Source organism: Triticum aestivum, chromosome 3A (assembly GCF_018294505.1).
Source record: "Triticum aestivum cultivar Chinese Spring chromosome 3A, IWGSC CS RefSeq v2.1, whole genome shotgun sequence".
In the NCBI taxonomy this organism is placed as follows: domain Eukaryota; kingdom Viridiplantae; phylum Streptophyta; class Magnoliopsida; order Poales; family Poaceae; genus Triticum; species Triticum aestivum.
In genome coordinates this window covers 727031086-727051522 of record NC_057800.1, presented here as the reverse complement: position 1 = coordinate 727051522, position 20437 = coordinate 727031086, and the positions used below count along the sequence as shown (strand labels likewise).

Sequence of the window (20437 nt, the reverse complement as noted above, 5' to 3'; positions counted from 1 at the left end):
GGTCCAGAAGGCTGACAAGAGCGGCCTGGAGCAAGTAGCCAATCCCCTGTACGATCTATGGGTCTATCAAGATCAACAGGTGTTGGCGTATGTGATGGGATCTCTCTCACGGGAGGTCCTGGCGCAGGTCTCGGACATCACGTCCTCGGCTCCTCTCTGGAAGGCAATCACGGAGATGTACTCATCCCAATCCCGGGCGCGAGCAATCCAGCTCCGCGGCCAACTCTCCAACACAAAGAAGGGCGAGATGACGGCATCGGCCTACTTCATGAAGATGAAGGGGATTGCTGATGAGATGGCTGCAATTGGTAAAAAGATTGATGATGATGATTTAATCTCGCAGATTCTTTCTGGGCTCGACAGCGACTACAACCCGTTCATGTCTGCAATCTCGGCCACAACTGCTCGAGGGGACCCCATCTCTCTCGGCGACCTGTACGGGCAGCTTCTGGCGGCTGAGAGTCGCCTCGAGGCCCAGGCTCCTGGCGGATATTATTCTGCCAACCTCTCTAACAAAGGAGGGCGTGGCCCCTCCAACAGCGGCAACCGCTGGAATAACAGGGGGAACAGCGGCTATGGTGGTCGCAGCGGCTATGATGGTCGCGGGAGTAGCAACGGTGGTGGCTACCAGAACAAGCCGCCAAAACAAGGAGGAGGAGGCGGGGGCTACCAAGGCGGTGGTGGCGGCTACCAAGGCGGTGGCGGCGGCTACCAAGGCGGCGGTGGCGGCTACCAAGGCGGCGGTGGCGACTACCAGGGCGGCGGCGGCGGCAATGCTTCTGAAGAGCAGTGCCAAATTTTTCGTCGCGAAGGTCGCGAAGCTTACCGCTGCTGGAAGAGGCATGACAAACGTTTCCGCACACCACCGGCAACACCGAAGAAGACGGTGAACATGATGACAAACTCCTATGGTGTTGACACCAATTGGTACGTCGACACCGGAGCTACCGACCACATTACGGGTGAGCTAAGCAAGCTCACGGTCCATGATCGCTACCACGGCAACGAGCAAGTTCATGCAGCAAATGGAGCAGGTATGGAAATAGAACATATTGGTCAAACGCAAATTCATACCCATGATCGTCCTTTACATCTTAAGAATGTCCTACATGTTCCATCTGCAACAAAAAATCTTATTTCAGCTCACAAACTTGGTCATGACAATCTTACTTACATTGAGTTTTGGCCTAAATTTATTTCTGTTAAGGACCAGGTAACAGGCAAGGTTCTACTCCACGCTCAGAGTAGGGGTGGCCTTTATCCCCTACAGTCCAAGCCGTTGATTCATGGACGACAAGCTTTTTCAGCAAGCAAACCATCTTCCTCTCGGTGGCATAGGCGTCTACGACATCCCTCATATGTGGTGGTCGACAAAGTTCTTAAGGAAAATCGTCTCCCTTTCTCCAGTAAAAACAACGAGTCAGTTTGTGATGCCTGTCAAAAGGCGAAAAGCCATCAGCTTCCGTATCCTAGTTCAACGAGTGTGTCTAGTGCTCCTTTAGAGCTTATTTTCTCCGGTGTATGGGGTCCTGCTACACCTTCAGTGAGCAGAAATAAATATTATGTAAGCTTTGTCGATGATTTCAGTAAGTTTACTTGGATTTATGTGCTCAAAAATAGATCTGAGGTGTTTCAGAAATTTCATGATTTTCAGCATCATGTAGAACGTCTATTTGATAAAAAAAATCCTTGCTTTGCAAACTGACTGGGGGGGGGGGGGTGAATACCGTAAGTTGAACAATTTTTTCAACCGTATTGGTATTTCTCATCATGTATCATGCCCCCATGCTCATCAGCAAAATGGTTCAGCTGAACGTAAGCATCGTCATATAGTTGAAGTTGGTCTATCACTCCTTGCTCATGCATCCATGCCACTTAAATTCTGGATGAAGCCTTTCTTACCGTTGTCTATCTTATTAATAGACTTCCTAGCAAGGTCATTAATTTCCAAACACCCATGGAGCGTCTTCTACATGAGAAACCCAATTATTCTTTCTTACGCATTTTTGGGTGTGCGGTATGGCCCAATCTTCGTCCCTACAATCAACACAAACTTCAATTTCGTTCCAAACAGTGTGTTTTTCTAGGCTATAGTGGCCTTCATAAAGGGTATAAGTGTCTCGATGTCACCACTGGTCGAGTTTATATATCCAGAGATGTTGTTTTTGATGAATCAATTTTTCCTTTTTCGAATCTTCATCCTAATGCCGGCGCACAACTTCGAGCAGAAATCCTTCTATTACCACAAAATCTCCTCAATCCATTCACTCCTTTAAATCATGGGAATAATGAGCGTAATGATCATTTGTCAATTTCCAATACTGTTGATGTTCACAGTTTCGAAAACAGTGCTTTTGGAGATGATTTTATGCAGGATGAAATAGCCACAGCAGATCAAGGCACGGCAAGCCAAGCGGACTCACCTGCCCGCACGGGATCCGGCGCTTCCCTGGATGGCAGCGAATCTGCCACGGGATCTGTACCTGACACCCTGACGCGGCGGGAGCCCCTGGAAACTGCTCCTCGCGCCTCGTGCGGGTCGGCCCAGGAGCGAACGGCCCCCGCTTCACCAGGTGGGCGCCCCCGAGTGGAGGACGTGGTCGATTCCGCGTGCGTTGCTGGTGGCTCGCCAAGTGGCGGCCTATCAATGGAAGTGGGCCGCCCCGATTCACCCGTCGCGGCCCATGATGGGCCTGCGGATTCACGATCCGAGACGGATCGATCGGCCCCTGATGCTGCAGCGGGCGCCCGATCTTCTGCGATTTTTGTGCCACAGCCACGCCAACCTTCCCAGCCGCCTTCACAAGCACATACACGGTCAAAAAGTGGTATTTTTCGCCCTAAAGAATATAAGGACGGCTGTATTCGTTGGGCTGGTTTCTGCAGTACAGGAGAACCTGACACTCTGCAAGAGGCTTTTGGTGATGCAAAGTGGAGAGAGGCTATGGATGTAGAATATCTTGCTCTCATGAGAAATGAGACATGGCATCTTGTTCCGTTTCAGAGAGGACTTAACATTATTGACTGTAAGTAGGTATATAAAGTTAAGCGCAAACATGATGGTACTGTTGACAGGTACAAAGCACGCTTAGTTGCTAAAGGCTTCAAGCAACGTTATGGCATTGACTACGAGGACACCTTTAGTCCTGTAGTGAAGGCAGCGACGATCAGGTTAATTCTGTCTGTTGCTGTGTTAAAAGGGTGGTGTATGAGACAATTGGATGTGCAGAATGCGTTCCTTCATGGTGTTCTGGAAGAGGAGGTCTATATGAGGCAACCACCAGGGTATGAGGATCCCAAGAAACCTGGTTTTCTGTGTAAGTTAGACAAAGCACTATATGGGTTGAAACAGGCACCACGTGCATGGTACTCTCGTCTATCCACCAAACTACAGTCACTTGGTTTTACTCCTTCAAAGGCAGATACCTCTCTATTTTTCTATAGCAGAAATGGAATAACTATATTTATGCTTATTTATGTTGATGATATTATTGTCACAAGCTCATGCTCAGAGGCAGTCGAAGCACTACTCCGTGATCTGCGTGGAGATTTCTCACTGAAGGATCTGGGAGACTTGCATTACTTCTTGGGAATAGAGGTAACATCAGTACACAATGGAATTATTTTGTCTCAAGGAAAATATATTGCAGACATAATAAAGAGAGCTGGCATGAAGGATTGTAAGCCGGTCACTACACCATTATCTACATCAGAGAAATTGTCCTTGGCAGAAGGCGAGCTACTTGGGGGAGAAGATTCTACCAGGTACAGGAGCATAGTTGGTGCGCTGCAATATTTAACACTAACTAGACCTGATATATCATTCTCAGTAAATAAGGTGTATCAGTTTTTGCATGCTCCCACTATGGTTCATTGGTAAGCAGTGAAGAGAATTATTCGGTATCTCAGATATACATCTTCTGTTGGGCTAAAACTTGTGAAGTCAGATTCATCTCTTGTTAGTGCTTTTTCTGATGCTGATTGGGCAGGCTGTCCTGATGACAGAAGGTCCACTGGAGGTTTTGCTATATTTTGGATGCAATCTTGTTTCATGGACTGCACGAAAGCAGCCCACAGTATCTAGATCTAGCACAGAAGCAGAATATAAGTCCCTTGCAAATGCAACAGCAGAGGTAATTCGGGTACAATCATTGCTAAAGGAACTTGGTATTTGCCAATCACGAGCAGCAACATTGTGGTGTGATAATCTTGGTGCCACTTATCTGTCAGCAAATTCTGTGTTTCATGCTAGAACTAAACATATGTCAGAGGAAGAGTAGCAAATAAGTTACTAAACATTCGGTTTATACCGACAGGAGATCAAGTTGCAGATGGATTTACGAAGCCTTTGACAGTGAGGCAGCAAGAAGCTTTTCGGCGCAATCTCAACTTAGATAAGTTGTGATTGAGAGAGGATGTTGGAATACTTGTAATCCTGTACGTGTAGGGCAAGGACTTGTTGTATTTACGTATTGTAATTATGTACGTTAGGTTGGATCGATATGGCTTCGTCTCTGTATAGTTTCTTACGAGCCAAGTCAATCTAAACCAACGTACGCCTCCTGTACTCCTGATCGTCCATATATACACGTACGAGTCCCTGCTGGCCGATACAGCAAACTCTTTCACCCAGATTTACACTGCGCAGCCTGAGTAATGTCGCCCATCACCAATTAACTTTAAGAAAAGAAGAAAACGTTCCGGTCGTCTTCTTCATGAAGACACCACGAACAGCTTTTCTAATGACGTCTCAGGACGGTGGTTGGGATCGAGGTGCTCCAGGCTCGCACACACCTGGCCTGAGCACCCCCCCCCCCCCCCCCTCCTCCTCCGTATCCATCTAGTAATAGATATGATGGTCCATGGTGCGTTCTCTTCGATGAAGAGTTAATTTCTTCCGCAGGGAAAGTGATGAACAGTATAATTATGTATATCTATCTATCAGTATAATCCTACATCACAATGACAGTACGCTCTAGAGATCGATCACATGCGACACGTCGCCAATATGAATAAGACTAGTAGACAAAACAAAACAGCTCCCGGCGTACCTTGATGGCAGACTCTCGTTGCTTTCTGCGGGGCGGAGGGAGATCGGAAATGTGGAGGAAGAGGGGTTAGGGTTTTGCCCATAGATCGGACGATGGCATTTTTATTTATGGGCTGAGGAATGGGAGCAGACCGTGGACTACTCTCCTATCTGCCAGGTTTCGTACAACCACGCTGCAGTGGCCCGGCCCATTTAGGGATTTTGTAGTATTTTCCTTCGGTTTTATACGGGCAGCGGTTTGTCTGTACCTGTGCCAGTCGGTGCTAAGCTGATTTTCTAAAAACATTTAGAGAAAAAACAAATAATCAAATACTCTCACATTTAACCTTGTCGATTTAAAAAAAGGGCCGTGCTACGCGCCGACCGGTGGATCTATTTAAAAGATCCGCCTCCTCCTCAGTCGTTGGATTAAGGCGCAAATAGCCGTCTGATCTCCCAACTAAGGTTCGTCTGAAATTGCAACAAAGCAGATGTTGCACAACTCACTCTGCAATAATTCTTTGTTGCAAAACCACCAACTTTTGCCCTTTCTATTTTTATTTTTTAACTTTTTTTCCAACATAGATAATGTTGCGGGAGGACTTTTGAAATAGTGGTGGTGTTGCAGAATTATCTTTTTCGTCTTCACCTTTTTTGTAACATAGATGATATTGCAGGAGGACTTTCGCAACATGAATAATGTTGCACAAAACATTTCACTAAAAAGATGATGTCGTCAGCGGTGCGAATCAAGAAATTTATGCAACAATGATGATGTTGCGGGCCACCTTTTGCAACAAAGCCTTTATTGCGAAAAGTTTAAAATAGCATTGTCAGTCGGAGCGATGACAGATGACGAGAGGGGAGTCTGGAGCAGCGCAACTAGGCTGATGGTGGCCGGAGTGGAGCTCGGGCGTGCACGCTGGAGCATCAGCCATGGGTGCAAGTGTAAGGCGGAGAGTACATAAAGATATGTGTTGGATGTAGCAGGCGGCGGATGCATTGCGTGTGATCTGCTGGCAGAATCACAGCGTTTAGCTTTAAGAAATGATTGGATACTTCATGAAATGTTCACGAGATTCAAAAATAAGCATGTAATTGCCTAAAATGTTCATAAACTTAAAAGATGTCAATGATTCTAAAAAATTCAACTTTTTCATATTTTTTTCCTAAAACTAAAACTGCTTTTTATTTTTTACAAAAATTCATTAATTTGAATTTTTTGATAGGAATTTGAAATTCTTCCCAATTTTCATAAATGTTCTAGAATTTAAAAAAAATCAAGAACTTAAAAAATAGGGAATTACAAAATGTTCATGAATTTTAAAAGGAAAAAGGCAGGAACTGAAAAATTATAAATAATGGGGAAACTCATAAAAGGAAAAAATAGTAAAAAATAAAACCCAGGAAAAAACCACACTGGAAATAGGGGAAAAGAAAAAATGCCAATGCCCAGTTACATTTGGGGGGGGGGGGGGGGGGTACGCGTTTGGTCGGCACCATGGATTGCATGCTTGATTTACCGCGAGAAATATGCATAGGAGGCCTATATGGGCCGACCAATATGCTCGAACCTTTTATTCTCTCACAGCTTCTTGAGCACTTAAGGGAAGTGTTGTGTGTCTGGTAGCTAAAGAGAAATGGTTATACAAAAACAATTGGATGCCTAAATTGCAAAAACAGAATAAAAATGGTGTACACTAAAAGATTGCTATTGTGAATAATAGAGGCGCAAAACTAATGCAGCATTTATCTATCTTCACATCATGGATTGCATGCTTGATTTACCGCGAGAAACTAGATGCAAGTGTTGGCTGAGCATCTCCACCAGATTCCAAAAACTTACATTAAGAGTGATTATTGGGACTCTCTCGATAATTTACTAGGGTTCACTGGTACACTATTGTAGCATGACACCAATGAACTCATTCCCAATACCCAACCTAACAAATGGGTCACAATTGTCAGTGAGCCATATTTTATTTTATTTTTACCTTTTCCTCTCTCTCTCTCTCTCTCTCTCTCTTGCATCTCTCTTCGATGATGCGGAGGAGACCAATGGAGAGCTGACAAGGCGTGGGTGTGGGGTGGCGGCGTGCAACATGTGCAGAGGTGGGTGGCGTGCATCGATGAGGCGCACACCGTTGGGCTCTATTTGGTTGAAGACATCGATAATGTGACACTTCCAGAGATAAGAGATAGGGGAAAGCAGTGTGTATGGTCAACGGAGACATGTGGCAAATGGGGAAGAAGTACTGGTTACGACACATCGAAACTAGAGCAGGAGTGGGTTTTCATTGGTTGTGGGCTAGTGGTGTTGGAGGGCATACCCCTTTCTCGGTCTTCATGGAAAGGGAAGAAACTGTGTTCACCCGGTTGATAATACATGCATGTCAGGCGCCTCCGCCACCATTTGATTAATCTTTAATAATACGGTGCAGAGCAACCAAGCCCATACTCTCGGTTTGCAAATCTTTGTTGCAATACTTTCGACTGCAACATAGGCTCTGTTGTAGACCCCGCTGTTAGATGTGTAACATGGTATGAAATTGTTTGCAAACTTCTCAAATTGGTGCTAGTTCTTCCTGTTGCAATAGCTGGGGGTGAGAGAGTCTTTAAATCAATGAACTATATAAAAAACAAGCTATAAGAAGCAAGATGGGGCAGAAATACTTGAATGATTATTTGGCCACATTCATTGAAAGGGAATATTTTTTCTTGGAATTAAGGATGAGGACACCTTCACTCATTTTCAAAGCATCAAGGATGTCAATGTCATCCTGTAATTGGTAAGGTTTCTTATCATTTGTATTTTCTATCCTCTATATATCTTACATTTTGCCAAGATATGTTGAACAAATTTTACTTCTTTATGTTGCATAGTACCAAGTTATGATCAATTTTTACCAATACAATATATTATGTGATATCTTTTATATAGTTTATTAGAACTAGTACAATATGCTACTATAATCGGTTTTACACACCAAAAGGAAGGCTATAGGATTCCAAAAAAAAGTTTTCAAATTTTGAATACACAGTCCTCAGTTCCTGGGCCCGCCCCTGGTCACCGGCGGTTTTGAAACATCGCCGGTGTTGCAGAGGCGCCAGTGTCACAGAGGTGTGGGGGCTGTTTGGTTGCCACCCTGAGCTCGATTGCCTGGCCGGAGCCCTTGCCTGTAACCTGCCTGAGGTCTGTTTGGTTGGTGTCCTGACAGTTTAGCCTGAGAATTATTGCCTGTGCAAAGTTGCCTATCTCAGGCCTATGAAATTGGACGCCTGAGCACCTACAATAAAATACTACTTTGAATGCAACTTAGGCCACTTGACAAGCCAAACACTGCTTGTACACCGTACATGTTCAGGCGTGGTTTTAGGTTATCAAGCAAACACTGCCTGTATAGGAGATGTGCCTGATCAGTCGATTTATGATACAACGTCAGGTCACACTCAGGCATGAGAAAAACTCAGGCATGCTCCTCAGGGTTGCAACCAAACAGCCCCTTAATGTCGTAGTCCGCCATGGTGCTGTTACCATGCAGGTTCTCCCCGTTAAATTGTACTGCTGTATCAGGCAAGTGCCATCCTTCTCGTAGATCTTCACCTTGATACTATCCATAGTGTCCGAACTTGCAACCCCATCAAGGGTGAGGATCTTCCCATCCTGCTTGGTGATGAAGATGCGCATCATACTCGCGGGTACTCGCGGACTACGCGGCCGGAGGACAAGGAGGAGGGTGGAGTCCTTGCAGATGTAGTGGTCAGCCAAGGTGAGGTCTCCGTCGTCTAGCCGTTTGTTGGCGAAGATGAGGCACTGCCGGCCCTTGGGAAAACAATCCATGCACTCAATCTTGGCCTTGACGATGCCAATGGTGTCGAAGCTATCGACCTCGACGGCCATCTTCGCCACAAATATCTGCATCTTCTCTTGGAGGTCGATCGTGGATCCATGCTCTATGTCATAGTCGGCTAGCGTGCAAGTCTCATCTAGATGGGCCCCGTCAAAGACAAGGCAGTATTGCTCCCTGTATCTTGGCCTTGACGTTGTGCAAGGTGTCTGATGCGTGCACCCTGAGGCGGCTCGTCCTATGGGTCGGGTTCTTGACATAGATGTGCATCCTGAAAGAAAGGCAAACCAAACACAACCAATTAAATTTTGGACACGTTTCTATTCGAAGCATTGTGCAGAACAATGATACTAAATAATCAACCATTCCAAGAAGCACATGGTTGAAGCAAGAGCCCACTCCAGTGACTCGTAGTATAGGCAAGAGAAAACAGCTCCTGGCGTACCTTTCTACGGGGCGGAGCGAGATCGGAAGCTTAGAAGAATAAGGGTTAGGGCTTTGGCGATAGATCTGTCAGATAGCATTTTACTTCCTCCTTTCCGTAATATAAGAGCGTTTTTGACACTTTGACACTTAGTGTAAAAAACGCTTTTATATTATTTACAGATAGACCCACACCGCGTGGGACTGCTCCTCCTCCTCCTATCCGACTTTTTTTAGAGGGGTCCTCCTCCTATCTTTTTTTATCTTGCGGCAAATGACTACTAGTTCTACTTGGAGGACGGATGGATGCGAAATGTGCCCAACCGCGAGCGCCGAAATTTAAGCCTGCTGCTTTCCTTCCTCTCGTCTCGCAACAAAAAAAAGGGCCAGGCCCAGGCAGATTAATTTGTTGACAATATGATCTTTCACCAGTTTTTTTTTAACAATATCTTTCAGCAGTTTTTGAGTCCTCCTGAGTCGTACGAGCTTTTGTACCCGTAGGCTAGGGTAAAACAGAAAAGTACCAATCGATCTACCGGGATCGACATCGATCGATGCCTTCGTCCTCGGTTCGCAATCACCTACCGGCCATTACCGCCGCCGCCGCCAGCTCCGGCCACCTCTCGCCGTGGACGACCCTGCACGGGGATCTGGTGTGCCTCGTCGGATGGCGGGTGCTCGCCGGGGACCTGCTCGACTACGTCCGCCTTTGTGCCGTCTGCCGGTACTGGCGGTCCAGTGCCGTCTGCCCGTGTGGCCGCGCAATAGTCGATCCACGGTTTCACCCGCGCCGTTGGATGATGCTGCCCGAGGGGCACGGGCTCCATCCCCGTGAAGACGGCAAGAAACGTTTCTTCAACCTGTCAAGTGGAGTTTTTGTCCGCCCTCGGCTCCCTCTTCTCAGAGACCACATCGTCCTCTGCTCAGCAGATGGCCTGCTCCTCCTCGTGCGGCCGCGGCAATACACCCAGGGCAATCGGCTGTGCCTCCTCCACCCCTTCACCGGTGACGTTGTGGAGCTCCCGGAAAACCTACCTCTGCCGGCGGACATAACTCTCCCAGCAAACTTGCGAGCACACTTACCAATCAATATGTTTGCCGCTGTGTGCACGAGTCCGGATGGAGTCCTCGGGGTCATGGTCGCGTTTCAGAATACACCCTTCGTACTCTTTGCTAGTACAAGACGTGGGGTGGAGTTTATCTGCCTTACACTTCTACCCACATGCAAGCCCATTATCATTCAAAGGAAAACTTTACATGTTGCAGGAGCAGATATCTGTGGTTGGCTGGGAACTAAATATTCTTCAGTTCGACCCACCTTGGCAAGAGAATTCAACGATATCAGGTTTAGCTTCGTCCTCTTTCTTGTCGCCAAGTTAGTTGCCACATGTCCGGCGGATAAGTTCCAATCGCCCGAGCTTGTAGAATGCGACTATGAGATCCTGGTGGTTGGCTATAGAGAAGGTGGAGAGATTCTCATTTACAGATTAGCAGATCTTGCCCAAGGAAAGTTTGTCCCAGTAAAAAGCATCGGTGGAAATGCTCTTTTGATTGATACTAAAAGGAACCTGACTTTTAGTTTCTCAGCGGTGCCTATCATCACGGGTGATATCATTGTGCTTGCGAATCCTCCCCTTGCTAAATATATTTTGCAATATGACCCCAGCAGCAATACCTGGTCATCAAGAGTTAGGGGATGTGCAAAACATGGTTGTAGCATGGAGTGCTGTACTTGTAGCCTCATTGACCATATGTGTAATACATGTCGCTGTGTTTCTAAGTGGTGAGCTACTTGTTGCACCCGCCCAGACATACTTAGTTCAGACAACTTAGTTGGCATGTTAATGATTCCCCTCCTTTATATGCATGCAGGAATAAAGGTGGTGGAATAATCGATCCGGCCAGGTGGAACAATAATCATTTCATTGCCAACAATATTGGATGGCATATCTAGTCTAGGTGTAGCATGGGTGGCAATATGCATGGAGCAAGTTAAATTTGAACTGTAATACTTTGGTTCTTCTTATATATACGCATGTGTTCCTTGGTTCATTTTAGTACTTCGGCTGATGATCCAACATACGCTCGACCTTGATACCTGATAAATTGTTTTTTTAATTATGTTGTTACTAGTATATGAGTAAATAGCATAAAGCTACTATTTTACGGGCTAGGGTTTCAAAAAGACTACCAAATTTTTTGTTTTCGCTGATAACTACCAAGTCAGGGGTCGGCTGTTTCAAAAAGCCCAAATCGTCGAGACTTCATCAGTTGATCACGATTATGACAGGTTGGGCCCGCACCTAAACAAACCGTTAGTTTCATCTTAGTTTGACCATTAACTTACTTGTGGGGTCCACATGTAAGTTTCATCTTCCCCTTCTCTTTCTTCTTCCTCTCTATCTCTTCTCTTCCCTCCTGTCGGGTGGTAGGTGCGACATATGCCAACGGGTGGCTTATCATTGTGGGAGCCAGTAAGACATCGCCGGTGCCTGGAAACGGGATGAGGCGAAGACATGCACGCCGGCGGATCTTACCCAGCTTCGGGGCTCTTCGTGGAGATAACACCCCTACTGCTGCTCTGCGGGGTCTCCGCATGATCACTCAATGGACAAGTAGCTACACAATGCTCCTTGAGCTGTTCGGGTGGGGGGAGGAAGAAGGGCACGGCTAGCTTGCTTCTTTTCCTCGTATGGTGTCTAAAACTAGCTTGGAGGTCGAACACTTTGCATGGGTGCACCGGGGGGTTTATATAGGCCTACCCTCGGGGGTACAATGGTAATCCGACTGGGCGTGGGGCCCAGCCATCTGTGACTGTGCTCGCCGGCTTCTGCGCCGGCCGCTGGGGCCCGCCAACTGGTGGGTCCCGCCGGCTGCCGGCTCCTTGGTCGACAGGCCGGCCCCACTGGTCAGGGCCTGGTCGGTGGCTGATTACTGTTGCTCTATCTTGATGACATGGGCTTTGTCGTGGTAGGCGTGGCTACAGTACCGCCACCTGGCGGGCGATTACTGTAGCCTCACCTCGTCTTGTCTCCTTAATGGGGCGTCTCCTTCGAGGAAGATGGCAAGCCGGCTGCGGGGAGCCGGCTTTCTCTTTGGCTGACTGGGGGAGGTGTGGCCGCCTTCGGGTGTCTCTCTGCCCGAAGGGACCCACCGCCCGTGGATCGCGCTGGTAGTCTGTCGTGGATGGCGTCAGGATCGGCATGGCAACAGTGTTGCGCCGGGAGGGTCACGGTCACCCGTACGGCGCACTGTGCCGGTCATGCTCCAGGATTCGGTGGCGGCAGGTCTCACTGTAGCCACGCCCCGCCTCGTTGCCGCTAGGTAGATGCAAACTTCGAGGGTACTGTCTTGACCTCTTTATGGGAGCCGGCTTCTTGGAGTCGGCCTTCTCGCGGCCGGCTTCATGAAGTCGGCCCTCCCATGGCTTTCTTCATAAGGGCTAAAGTCAGGCCTCCTTCCGAAAGCCGGCCTAGGTGACAGCCGGCTAGGGGAAGGCGGCCCCGTGTCTTGGCTTCTCGAGAGCCGGACGGGCTCATAATTTTTTCAGAAGGGCCGGGGGAAGCCGGCTAGGCTACTCGTGGCTATTTACTCCGACAGTAGTCCCCGAATCTGATCGAGCTTCGAGGCGGACAGAAGGATGAGAAGCTTGGTCAGCTTCTTACCCTGAGGAGCCGGCCTTGCTGGTGTAGGCCGATTTCGGAGAGCTCATGTGTCTCATAGACGGGATGGTGGTTGACTTGCGTGCTGACCGCGGGCTCCCCGTGGGCCACGTGGCGGCGGAAACCTGCCAACGCACGCCCGCGACGGGACGCCGCCGCAGGCCCGGGCCCACCACTCCCTGGCCTCGGCCCGGGCGCTGATCTTCTGCGGCCCAGGGGGACTGCTCGCCTTCCTGTGGCGATTTTAATTCGTCTTTAGTGCGTAATAAACGCGAGACGTGGGGGGAGTGGGCACGATCGATCCCCACGATCCCCCATGCCGCGCCTCCTCGGCTCCGTCGCACGAGCCTACAAGTAGGGGGGAGGGGGAGAGGCAGAGGTTCGCTCACTCTCCCACACTCCACCCCCCTCGTCTTCCTTCTTCTTCCTCTCGCTGCCGTCGCAGCTTCTCATCGCAGCGCCTCCACATCGTCCTGCTCCATGGCGCTATCAAGCTCTTGGGACGGCTCCAACGTCCATGACGACCATGTGGAGTTCCTCCGCCAGACCCGGCGCCTGCCCGACACCAGCCTCGTGTAGGTCCGCCTGGCGCCGGAGGCGGAGATCTCGCCGGCATCGGAGGAGGGCGAGCGGGTCGTATTCCGCTCGCACTGCCTGCGCGGCTTCGGCCTTCCGGCGAGTGGATTTCTGCGCTCCTTCCTCGAGTTCTACAACCTCCAGCCGCATCACCTCACGCCCAACGCGGTGATGCTGCTGTCGGCCTTCGTCTCCCTCTGCGAAGGCTTCTTGGGGGTGCTGCCCACGCTGGAGCTCTGGGGAGAGTTCTTCCAGAGCAAGCTCGGCACCGTCGTCGCCGGCGTGCCCGCCCCCTGCGGGGCCTACGTCACCATGAGGAGGTCAGGCGAGAACAATCCATTCCCGTCCATCCCCCTGATTCAGTTGGTGAAACTCTGGCAGAAATCGTACTTCTACGTGAAGAACATCGCCCCACAAGGAGACCACGTCAACTTGCCGGCTTACGTAGCCGGCCCGCCGGCTGGGAGGCACCCTACTTGGAGCTTCCGGTCCAGGTCCCTTTCTCAGGCCGGGAACGCCGCCGTCTCCCGGCTTCGGGTGATGATCCAGTCGGAAGGCTTGCACGGAGCCGACCTGGTGGCCGCCTTCGTGGAGCGCGGGATTCTTCCTCTCCAAAGCCGGCCCCATATGATGTGTCAGATGAGCGGCCGCTTCGACCCAAGCCGGCTAAGCACATGGGAAATGCCGCATGGGGAGGTGGCGCTCATGGTCAACTACATCGCCAACTGCAAGCTCGCCGGGGACTGGCAATACGGCAAGGCGCCGTATTCTCGCGCCAATCCTCCGCCCGTGGTAAGCTTCTCTCTCTATCTTCTTTTTGTCGTCAGCCGGCTTCATGACTGACGGCTTCTGATTAGTCGGTTCCTTTGAGCAGAACCCTCTTCTTCCGCCGCCGGCCGGGGCGGCAGGGATTGAACGCCAGTATGCCCCCGACCGCACGGTGGACGATGTTGACGACCCGGACTTGGGGGCGGCCGCCATGGAAGACGCCGTCGTGGGGGACAACGCCGAGCTCGGAGGCACAGGGCTCTCCGCCAGCTTCGACGACTGGCCGGATGACGCCGAAGCCGAAGAAGTCCCGCGCCGCTAGCCGGCGGCCGATCGTCAAAGCGCGGGCTCGTCCGCCGCGCCGGCTGCTGGCGGCGGCACGCAAAAGCGCCGGGCCATGTCAATCCTCTTCGGCAGTCGGCCGAAGAAGTCCAAAGCCTCCGCCGCAGCGACAAAACGAGAAGAGGCGGCCGCGAAGGCGGCGCGCTTCCGGAAGGCGGTGAAGCAGCCTCAGGCGGTCTCGGCGTAAGTCGTCAATTGCTTGTATGCATGTTTTTATTGTTTTCTTCTGCTCGAGCATTCTTCCTGACCTTTCTTCCTTTTCTGAATAGGGCACCGCTTTCCCTTGAGCGGGGCCCAGGCGGCTCCGTAGTCGGGCCGGTTGGAGGGTCTTCAAGCCCCCGCCGCGTGGATCCCCGCGCCGACCTCATGGAAGCCACAGAGCGGAACGCTCGTGAGGCGCGGGAAGAGAGGGAGGCGGCGGAGCGGACAGCCGCTCAGGCGGCGAAGGAGCGAGCCGACGCGGCAGCCAAGGCTCAGGCGGAGCGGGCGACCGTGGAGACGGAGGCGGAGGGCTCGCGCAACCAGCCTCCGCTGCTTGCCATCCCCCTCCGAACCGTGGCCCCGAACACCTCATTGCCCCTGGCGGAGGAGATCGTCCAAGACCCACCGTCAGTGCAAAGGGAGGAGCTCTTCGAGGTCTTCGCGGGGAGGACGCCGCCGGCAGCACCAACCGGAACGGGCCAAGGCGGCCAGTCGTCGGCGGTGCCAGAGGAGCCGGCCGGGGGCGTACCCGAGGCCGGAGCCGGCCTCGAGATACAGCCGGTGACGCGTCAGCGCGCAGGGGGAAGCGCCGCTCTGCCGGAGTCGCGCCAAGCTGCAGGCGCCGGCCAGTCGGCGGAGGCTTTGGAGGCGGCCAGCTCCGCCACGTCCGGGTGGACTCCCAGCGGGGGGACCGGCGAGTTGAACGTGGCGGCCCAAGAGGTCCGGAGCCGGCTCCAAGCTCAGGCCACCCTTCTGCAGCAATATACCCAGGAGTTCCTGTCGACGCGGGCCACCATCCGGGTAAGTTTTTGCTCTTAACCACTCTGGTTTCTTGATTTCTTCCGTGGGGGCGCGTCAGCGCACCCACTGGGTGTAGTCCCCGAGATTCGGGCCGACTGCTGAGCAGTCGGGTCGGATCTTTCTTGATGACCATCTTATCTTTGCTTTCTGTCTCAACTTCTAGGAATATCATAATTCTCGCGCTGCCGCCTTCAACTCCCAGGCTCAGGAGTTGGGTCGGAAGATCGACGACCTGGCCAACAGCCGAAGTAAGTGCTCGCTCTTATGTGTTTCCTGTGGGGGCGCGTTAGCGCACCCACTAGGTGTAGTCCCCGAGATTCGGGCCGACTGCTGAGCAGTCGGGTCGGATCTTCCTTGACGACCTTTCCTTTATTGGTTTTTTCTCTTTTTCTTTTGTTCTTGCAGGGGCCAACGCCGACTTGAGGAGGGAGCTTGGCGAGGCGCAGACCGCCCTTCGCACCAGGGACGCTGAGTACGCCGCCTTGGTCCAGGAGCGCGACCGCCTGGCCAAGAAGCTGGCCGACCAGGAGGAGAGCCACAAGGCGGCGCTGCAGAAGGCGCAGGACAGCGAGGCCACCCTAAAGGCGGAGTTTGAGACCGAGGCGGCGAGCTGGGCTGAGACTCGTCAGGCGCTGGATGAAGGCTTTGGCCACATCGAGGATTTGATCGATGGTAAGCTGCCTTTCTCGCCCTTCTTCTGCCTGCTGGCCGCCTGGGGTTTTGACCAGACTTGTGCTGCCGCCCGTTTTCTTGTGCAGATTACTTTCCCGGCCACTCCGCCCTTGCCGCCCAAACCATTGAGGCTCATCGCGAGGCGCGCCGTCAGGCGGGAGTCAACATCGCGCCGGACACAAATCGGACGCTGGAGGAGTAGCTCCCGGCCGTCCAAGCGCGGCTGCAGCCGGCTCACCGGATGCTCCGCCGGCTTCAACGTGCCAGGGCGCAGGTGCTGCCCACCCTCTGGCCCGGCAAGACGATCCCCCGCACTCCAAGCCGGACCGCCGACTGGCTGGAGGTCACAGTCGGCCGTTTTGAAGCTTGGAAGGCGTCGGCGGCCCATCTTGGAGCCGGGCGGGCATTGGAGTTTGTCCGCGCTTGGTACCCAGGGCTGAGCCTGGACCAGCTGCGCACTTGGCGACTGGAGGCCGATGCGGAGTTGGAGGAAGTACGGCCGGTCATCACCCAGCGTGCCTCGACGATCGCTGAGTGCACCGACATCAGTGTCTTCGCGCCTGAAATCAATGATGATGGCGTCGCCCAGCCGGAGGAGTGGTTTGGGCTGAACCCGGCGGTGGGCGAGGACTCGGCCGAGGAGATCGCCTCCAGCAACGAGGGCGAGGATGACGAGGAAGAGGACGGTGAAGACGTCGAGCCGGCTAGTGGAACAACCGGCTGACCTCAAGTTGACCGTGCCTCCAGCAACGAGGCGTGCGGAAGCGCGCCCTCTGCAGGAGGCGGTGATCAAGCCGAAGTTCGTCAGCCGGCCGCTCCTTCAGCCGGCGCAACCGTCTCCACCGACCAGCCCAGCTCGTCAGCCGCTCCGCCAGCTTGACCTGCCGTCCTTATTTTTCCTGCTCGTTGTCTTTTGAACAATCTTTAAGCTTTCACAGTTCCACCCACTGGGGGTGTATCAAACTATGTTGGATGCTGGCCTCTTAGAGGTCATTTATGTAAATATTATTATGTGCATGTTTGGTTTCCATTCGAGTACACTTTCTATCCTTAGGCTTTTTTCCTTTGCCGCCTTCCCTTTCTGGGGAGGCAAGTACTCGAGCCTTCTTGGATTGAAGTGAAGTGAATGGAAACCGGCCGGCCGGCTACTCTGGTAGTCGGTCGGCGGTAGGCGGCAAACCGGCTTTTGTTATATTAGTCAGTTGGTCCCTAGCCATTTTTCGTGTGCACATCCTTTCCGGCTTTTGACTCTTGCCAGCCGAACAGCCGGTTCTTCGAACTGCGACTTTGGCAAGAGCTAAGCCTGGAAGTCGGCACACTACTTGTCTGACCGCGGGTAGGACTTCTAATATAACTCCAGTCGGCGAGTCCCTGGGCCAACTAGTCGAACCCGGTGCCGGACGGAATGAATAAACGAAAAGACAAGATCATACGCATGATACTTTTCATTCATAGATAAAAGATGGCAGTCCCCGAGCCGTCCTCGGGGGGCCTATTGTCTCGTACTTAGTACAAAAGTTAGCGTGATACATACTGCATTTCAACTGTAAAATCTTCGAAGGAGGTTGGCGTTCCATGGTCATTCCGACTCCTTGCCGGAGTCGTCTCTCTTGCATGCCTTGGGCTTCTGTGCGTCGATTAGGTAGTAGGAGTCGTTGCCTAGAGCTCTGCTGATGACGAAGGGGCCCTCCCAAGGGGCCGAGAGCTTGTGCTGGCCGGCTGTTCGCTGGATCAGCCGGAGCACAAGGTCGCCCTCTTGGAAAGATCTTGGCCTGACCTTCCGACTGTGGTAGCGGCGCAAACCCTGCTGGTAGATGGCAGACCGGCTGAGGGCTAACAGCCGGCCTTCTTCCAGCAGGTCGACGCCGTCTTCTCGCGCTTCCTTGGCCTCCGCCTCTGTGTACATGGTTACCCGGGGCGAGTCGAACTCGATGTCGGTTGGGATGATCGCCTCGGCGCCGTACACGAGGAAGAAAGGAGTGAAGCTGGTTGACTTGTTCGGGGTAGTGCGTAGACTCCAGAGGACAGCCGGCAGCTCGTCGAGCCAACAGCCGGCTGAACGCTCCAGTGGCACGACCAGGCGGGGTTTGATGCCGGAGAGGATGAGGCCGTTGGCTCACTCGACCTGGCCGTTTGACTGCGGGTGGGCGACGGACGCTAGGTCCAGCCGGATACCTTGCGCCGCGCAGAATCGTGCCAAGGCTCCTTTGGCAAAATTCGTGCCATTGTCGGTGATGATGCTGTGTGGCACGCCGTACCGAGTTGTTATGTCTGCGATGAATGTCACGGCAGTCGGCCCATTCAGCTTCTTGATCAGCTTTGCCTCGATCCACTTGGTGAATTTGTCCACGGCAATGAGCAAATGTTTCATGCCGCCGCGCGCCGTCTTGAATGGGCCCACCATGTCCAGTCCCCAAACGGCGAAGGGCCAGGTGAGGGGAATGGTCTTGAGTGCCGAAGCCGGCATGTGTTGCTTGGAGCTGAACAGTTGGCAGCCTTTGCAATATTTAACTAATTCTTTGGCGTCATCCAAAGCAGTCGGCCAGAAGAAACCATGGCGGAAAGCTTTGGCGACGAGTGATCTTGACGCCGCATTGTGGCCGCATTCTCCTTGGTGAATGTCTCTGAGGATTGCAATGCCCTTCTCTTGCTCGATGCACCGCTAGAGGACTCCAGTGACACTGCGCTTGACGAGTTCTCTGTTGACGATCGTATATGCTCCGGCTCGACGTTGGACTTGTCTCGCCTCTGTTTCGTCAGCCGGCAGATCTTGGTTCACTAGGAAGTTGAGGATGGACTGAGCCCACGACGGAGCTGTGACTTCCCCTACTGCCAATGTGGCTACTGCCACCAGGGTGGGCGGGCAGGGCGATGCGGTGCTGGAGTCGGCCGCCGGCTATTGTGTTGGTGCAGTTCCTGGGCCGGCTACCGCAGTCCCCGAGCCGGGTGCGGCAGTCCCCGAGCCGGTTGCCAAAGTCCCCGGGCCGACTGCCGAAGTCCCCGGGCCGACTATTGAAGTCCCGGGGTCGCCTGCTTGGGTCTTCGAGCCGGACCCGGCCGCATCGGGGTCAGGCGGCACGAAGATGGAGTCGGATTCTGGAGACGGCTTGATGGACGGCTTGAGGAGGCGTTGTAGAGAGACGCCGGTTGGTATTGCTTGCCAAGTGGAGCCTATTCAAGCCAGGGCATCGGCTGGCTCGTTGTCGGCTCACGGTACATGGAGGAACTCACATCCTTCAAAGTATCCACTGATTTGCTGAACAAGGAAGCGGTAGCTTGCCATATTTGCGTCCTTGGCATCCCAGTCGCTGGGTGATTGCTGAACCACCAAGTCCGAGTCGCCATAACATAGGATCCGGCGGATGCCGAGTTCCTTGGCAAGCCGGAGCCCGTGTATGAGTGCCTCGTACTCGGCTACGTTGTTGGAGGCGGCGAAGTGGATCTGCAGCGTGTATCTGAGCTTGTCGCCCTTGGAAGAGGTAAGGACGACGCCGGCTCCCAAGCCGGTGCGCATCTTGGACCCGTCAAAGTGCATGCGCCAATGGGTGGAGTCAGGAGCCGGCGGCAGGTACTGGGTCTCGGCCCAGTCGACGAGGAAGTCGGCCAGTGCTTGGGATTTGATGGCGGTGCGGGGCTGGTAGAAGATCGTGTAAGGGGCCAGCTCGATGGCCCATTTCGCCACCCGGCCGGATGCATCCCGGCTGCCTATGATCTCGGCCAGCGGGGCGGTGCATACGACCGTGATGGGATGCTCTTGAAAATAGGGCTTCAGCTTCTTGGCGGTGAAGTACACGCCGTAGCACATCTTCTGGTAGTGCGGGTAGTTTTGCTTTGAGGCGGACAACACCTCGCTCAAATAATACACCAGCCTCTGGACCGGCTGGGCTCGGCCTTCCTCTGGGCGTTGGACTACGATGACGGTGCTGACCACCCGGTTGGTTGCGGCAATGTAAAGGAGCATGGGCTCTTTTTCAGTCGGCGCCGCCAGGACGGGCGGCGTGGCCAGCATCTTCTTCAGCTCGTGAAAAGCTTGGTCGGCCTGGTCGTTCCACTCGAAGTGAGTGCTCTTCTTCATGAGGCGGTAGAGGGGGAGAGCTTTCTCTCCAAGCCGGCTG

At 52.6% G+C, this 20437-nt stretch overlaps 1 protein-coding gene and 1 pseudogene across 1 annotated transcript; both read left to right on the top strand.

Moving 5' to 3' along the window:
- The first annotated feature begins 313 nt into the window (after positions 1 to 313).
- LOC123063884 (uncharacterized) lies at positions 314 to 411 on the top strand (annotated as a pseudogene).
- A 9625-nt stretch (positions 412 to 10036) lies between these two features.
- On the top strand, positions 10037 to 11292 carry LOC123063529 (uncharacterized). Its single transcript, XM_044487340.1, has 2 exons — positions 10037 to 11083; positions 11173 to 11292. Exons 1-2 carry the CDS (start codon positions 10098 to 10100, stop codon positions 11252 to 11254), a joined length of 1068 nt encoding a protein of 355 aa, XP_044343275.1. The 5' UTR covers positions 10037 to 10097; the 3' UTR covers positions 11255 to 11292.
- The last annotated feature ends 9145 nt before the right edge of the window (positions 11293 to 20437 follow it).

Excerpts from the sequence above, each read along its gene's own strand:
- LOC123063529 (XM_044487340.1), top strand. The coding sequence starts at position 10,098 with ATGATGCTGCCCGAGGGGCACGGGCTCCATCCCCGTGAAGACGGCAAG. Across the intron at positions 11,084-11,172 it reads TGTCGCTGTGTTTCTAAGTG|GAATAAAGGTGGTGGAATAA; the intron begins GTGAGCTACTTG and ends ATATGCATGCAG.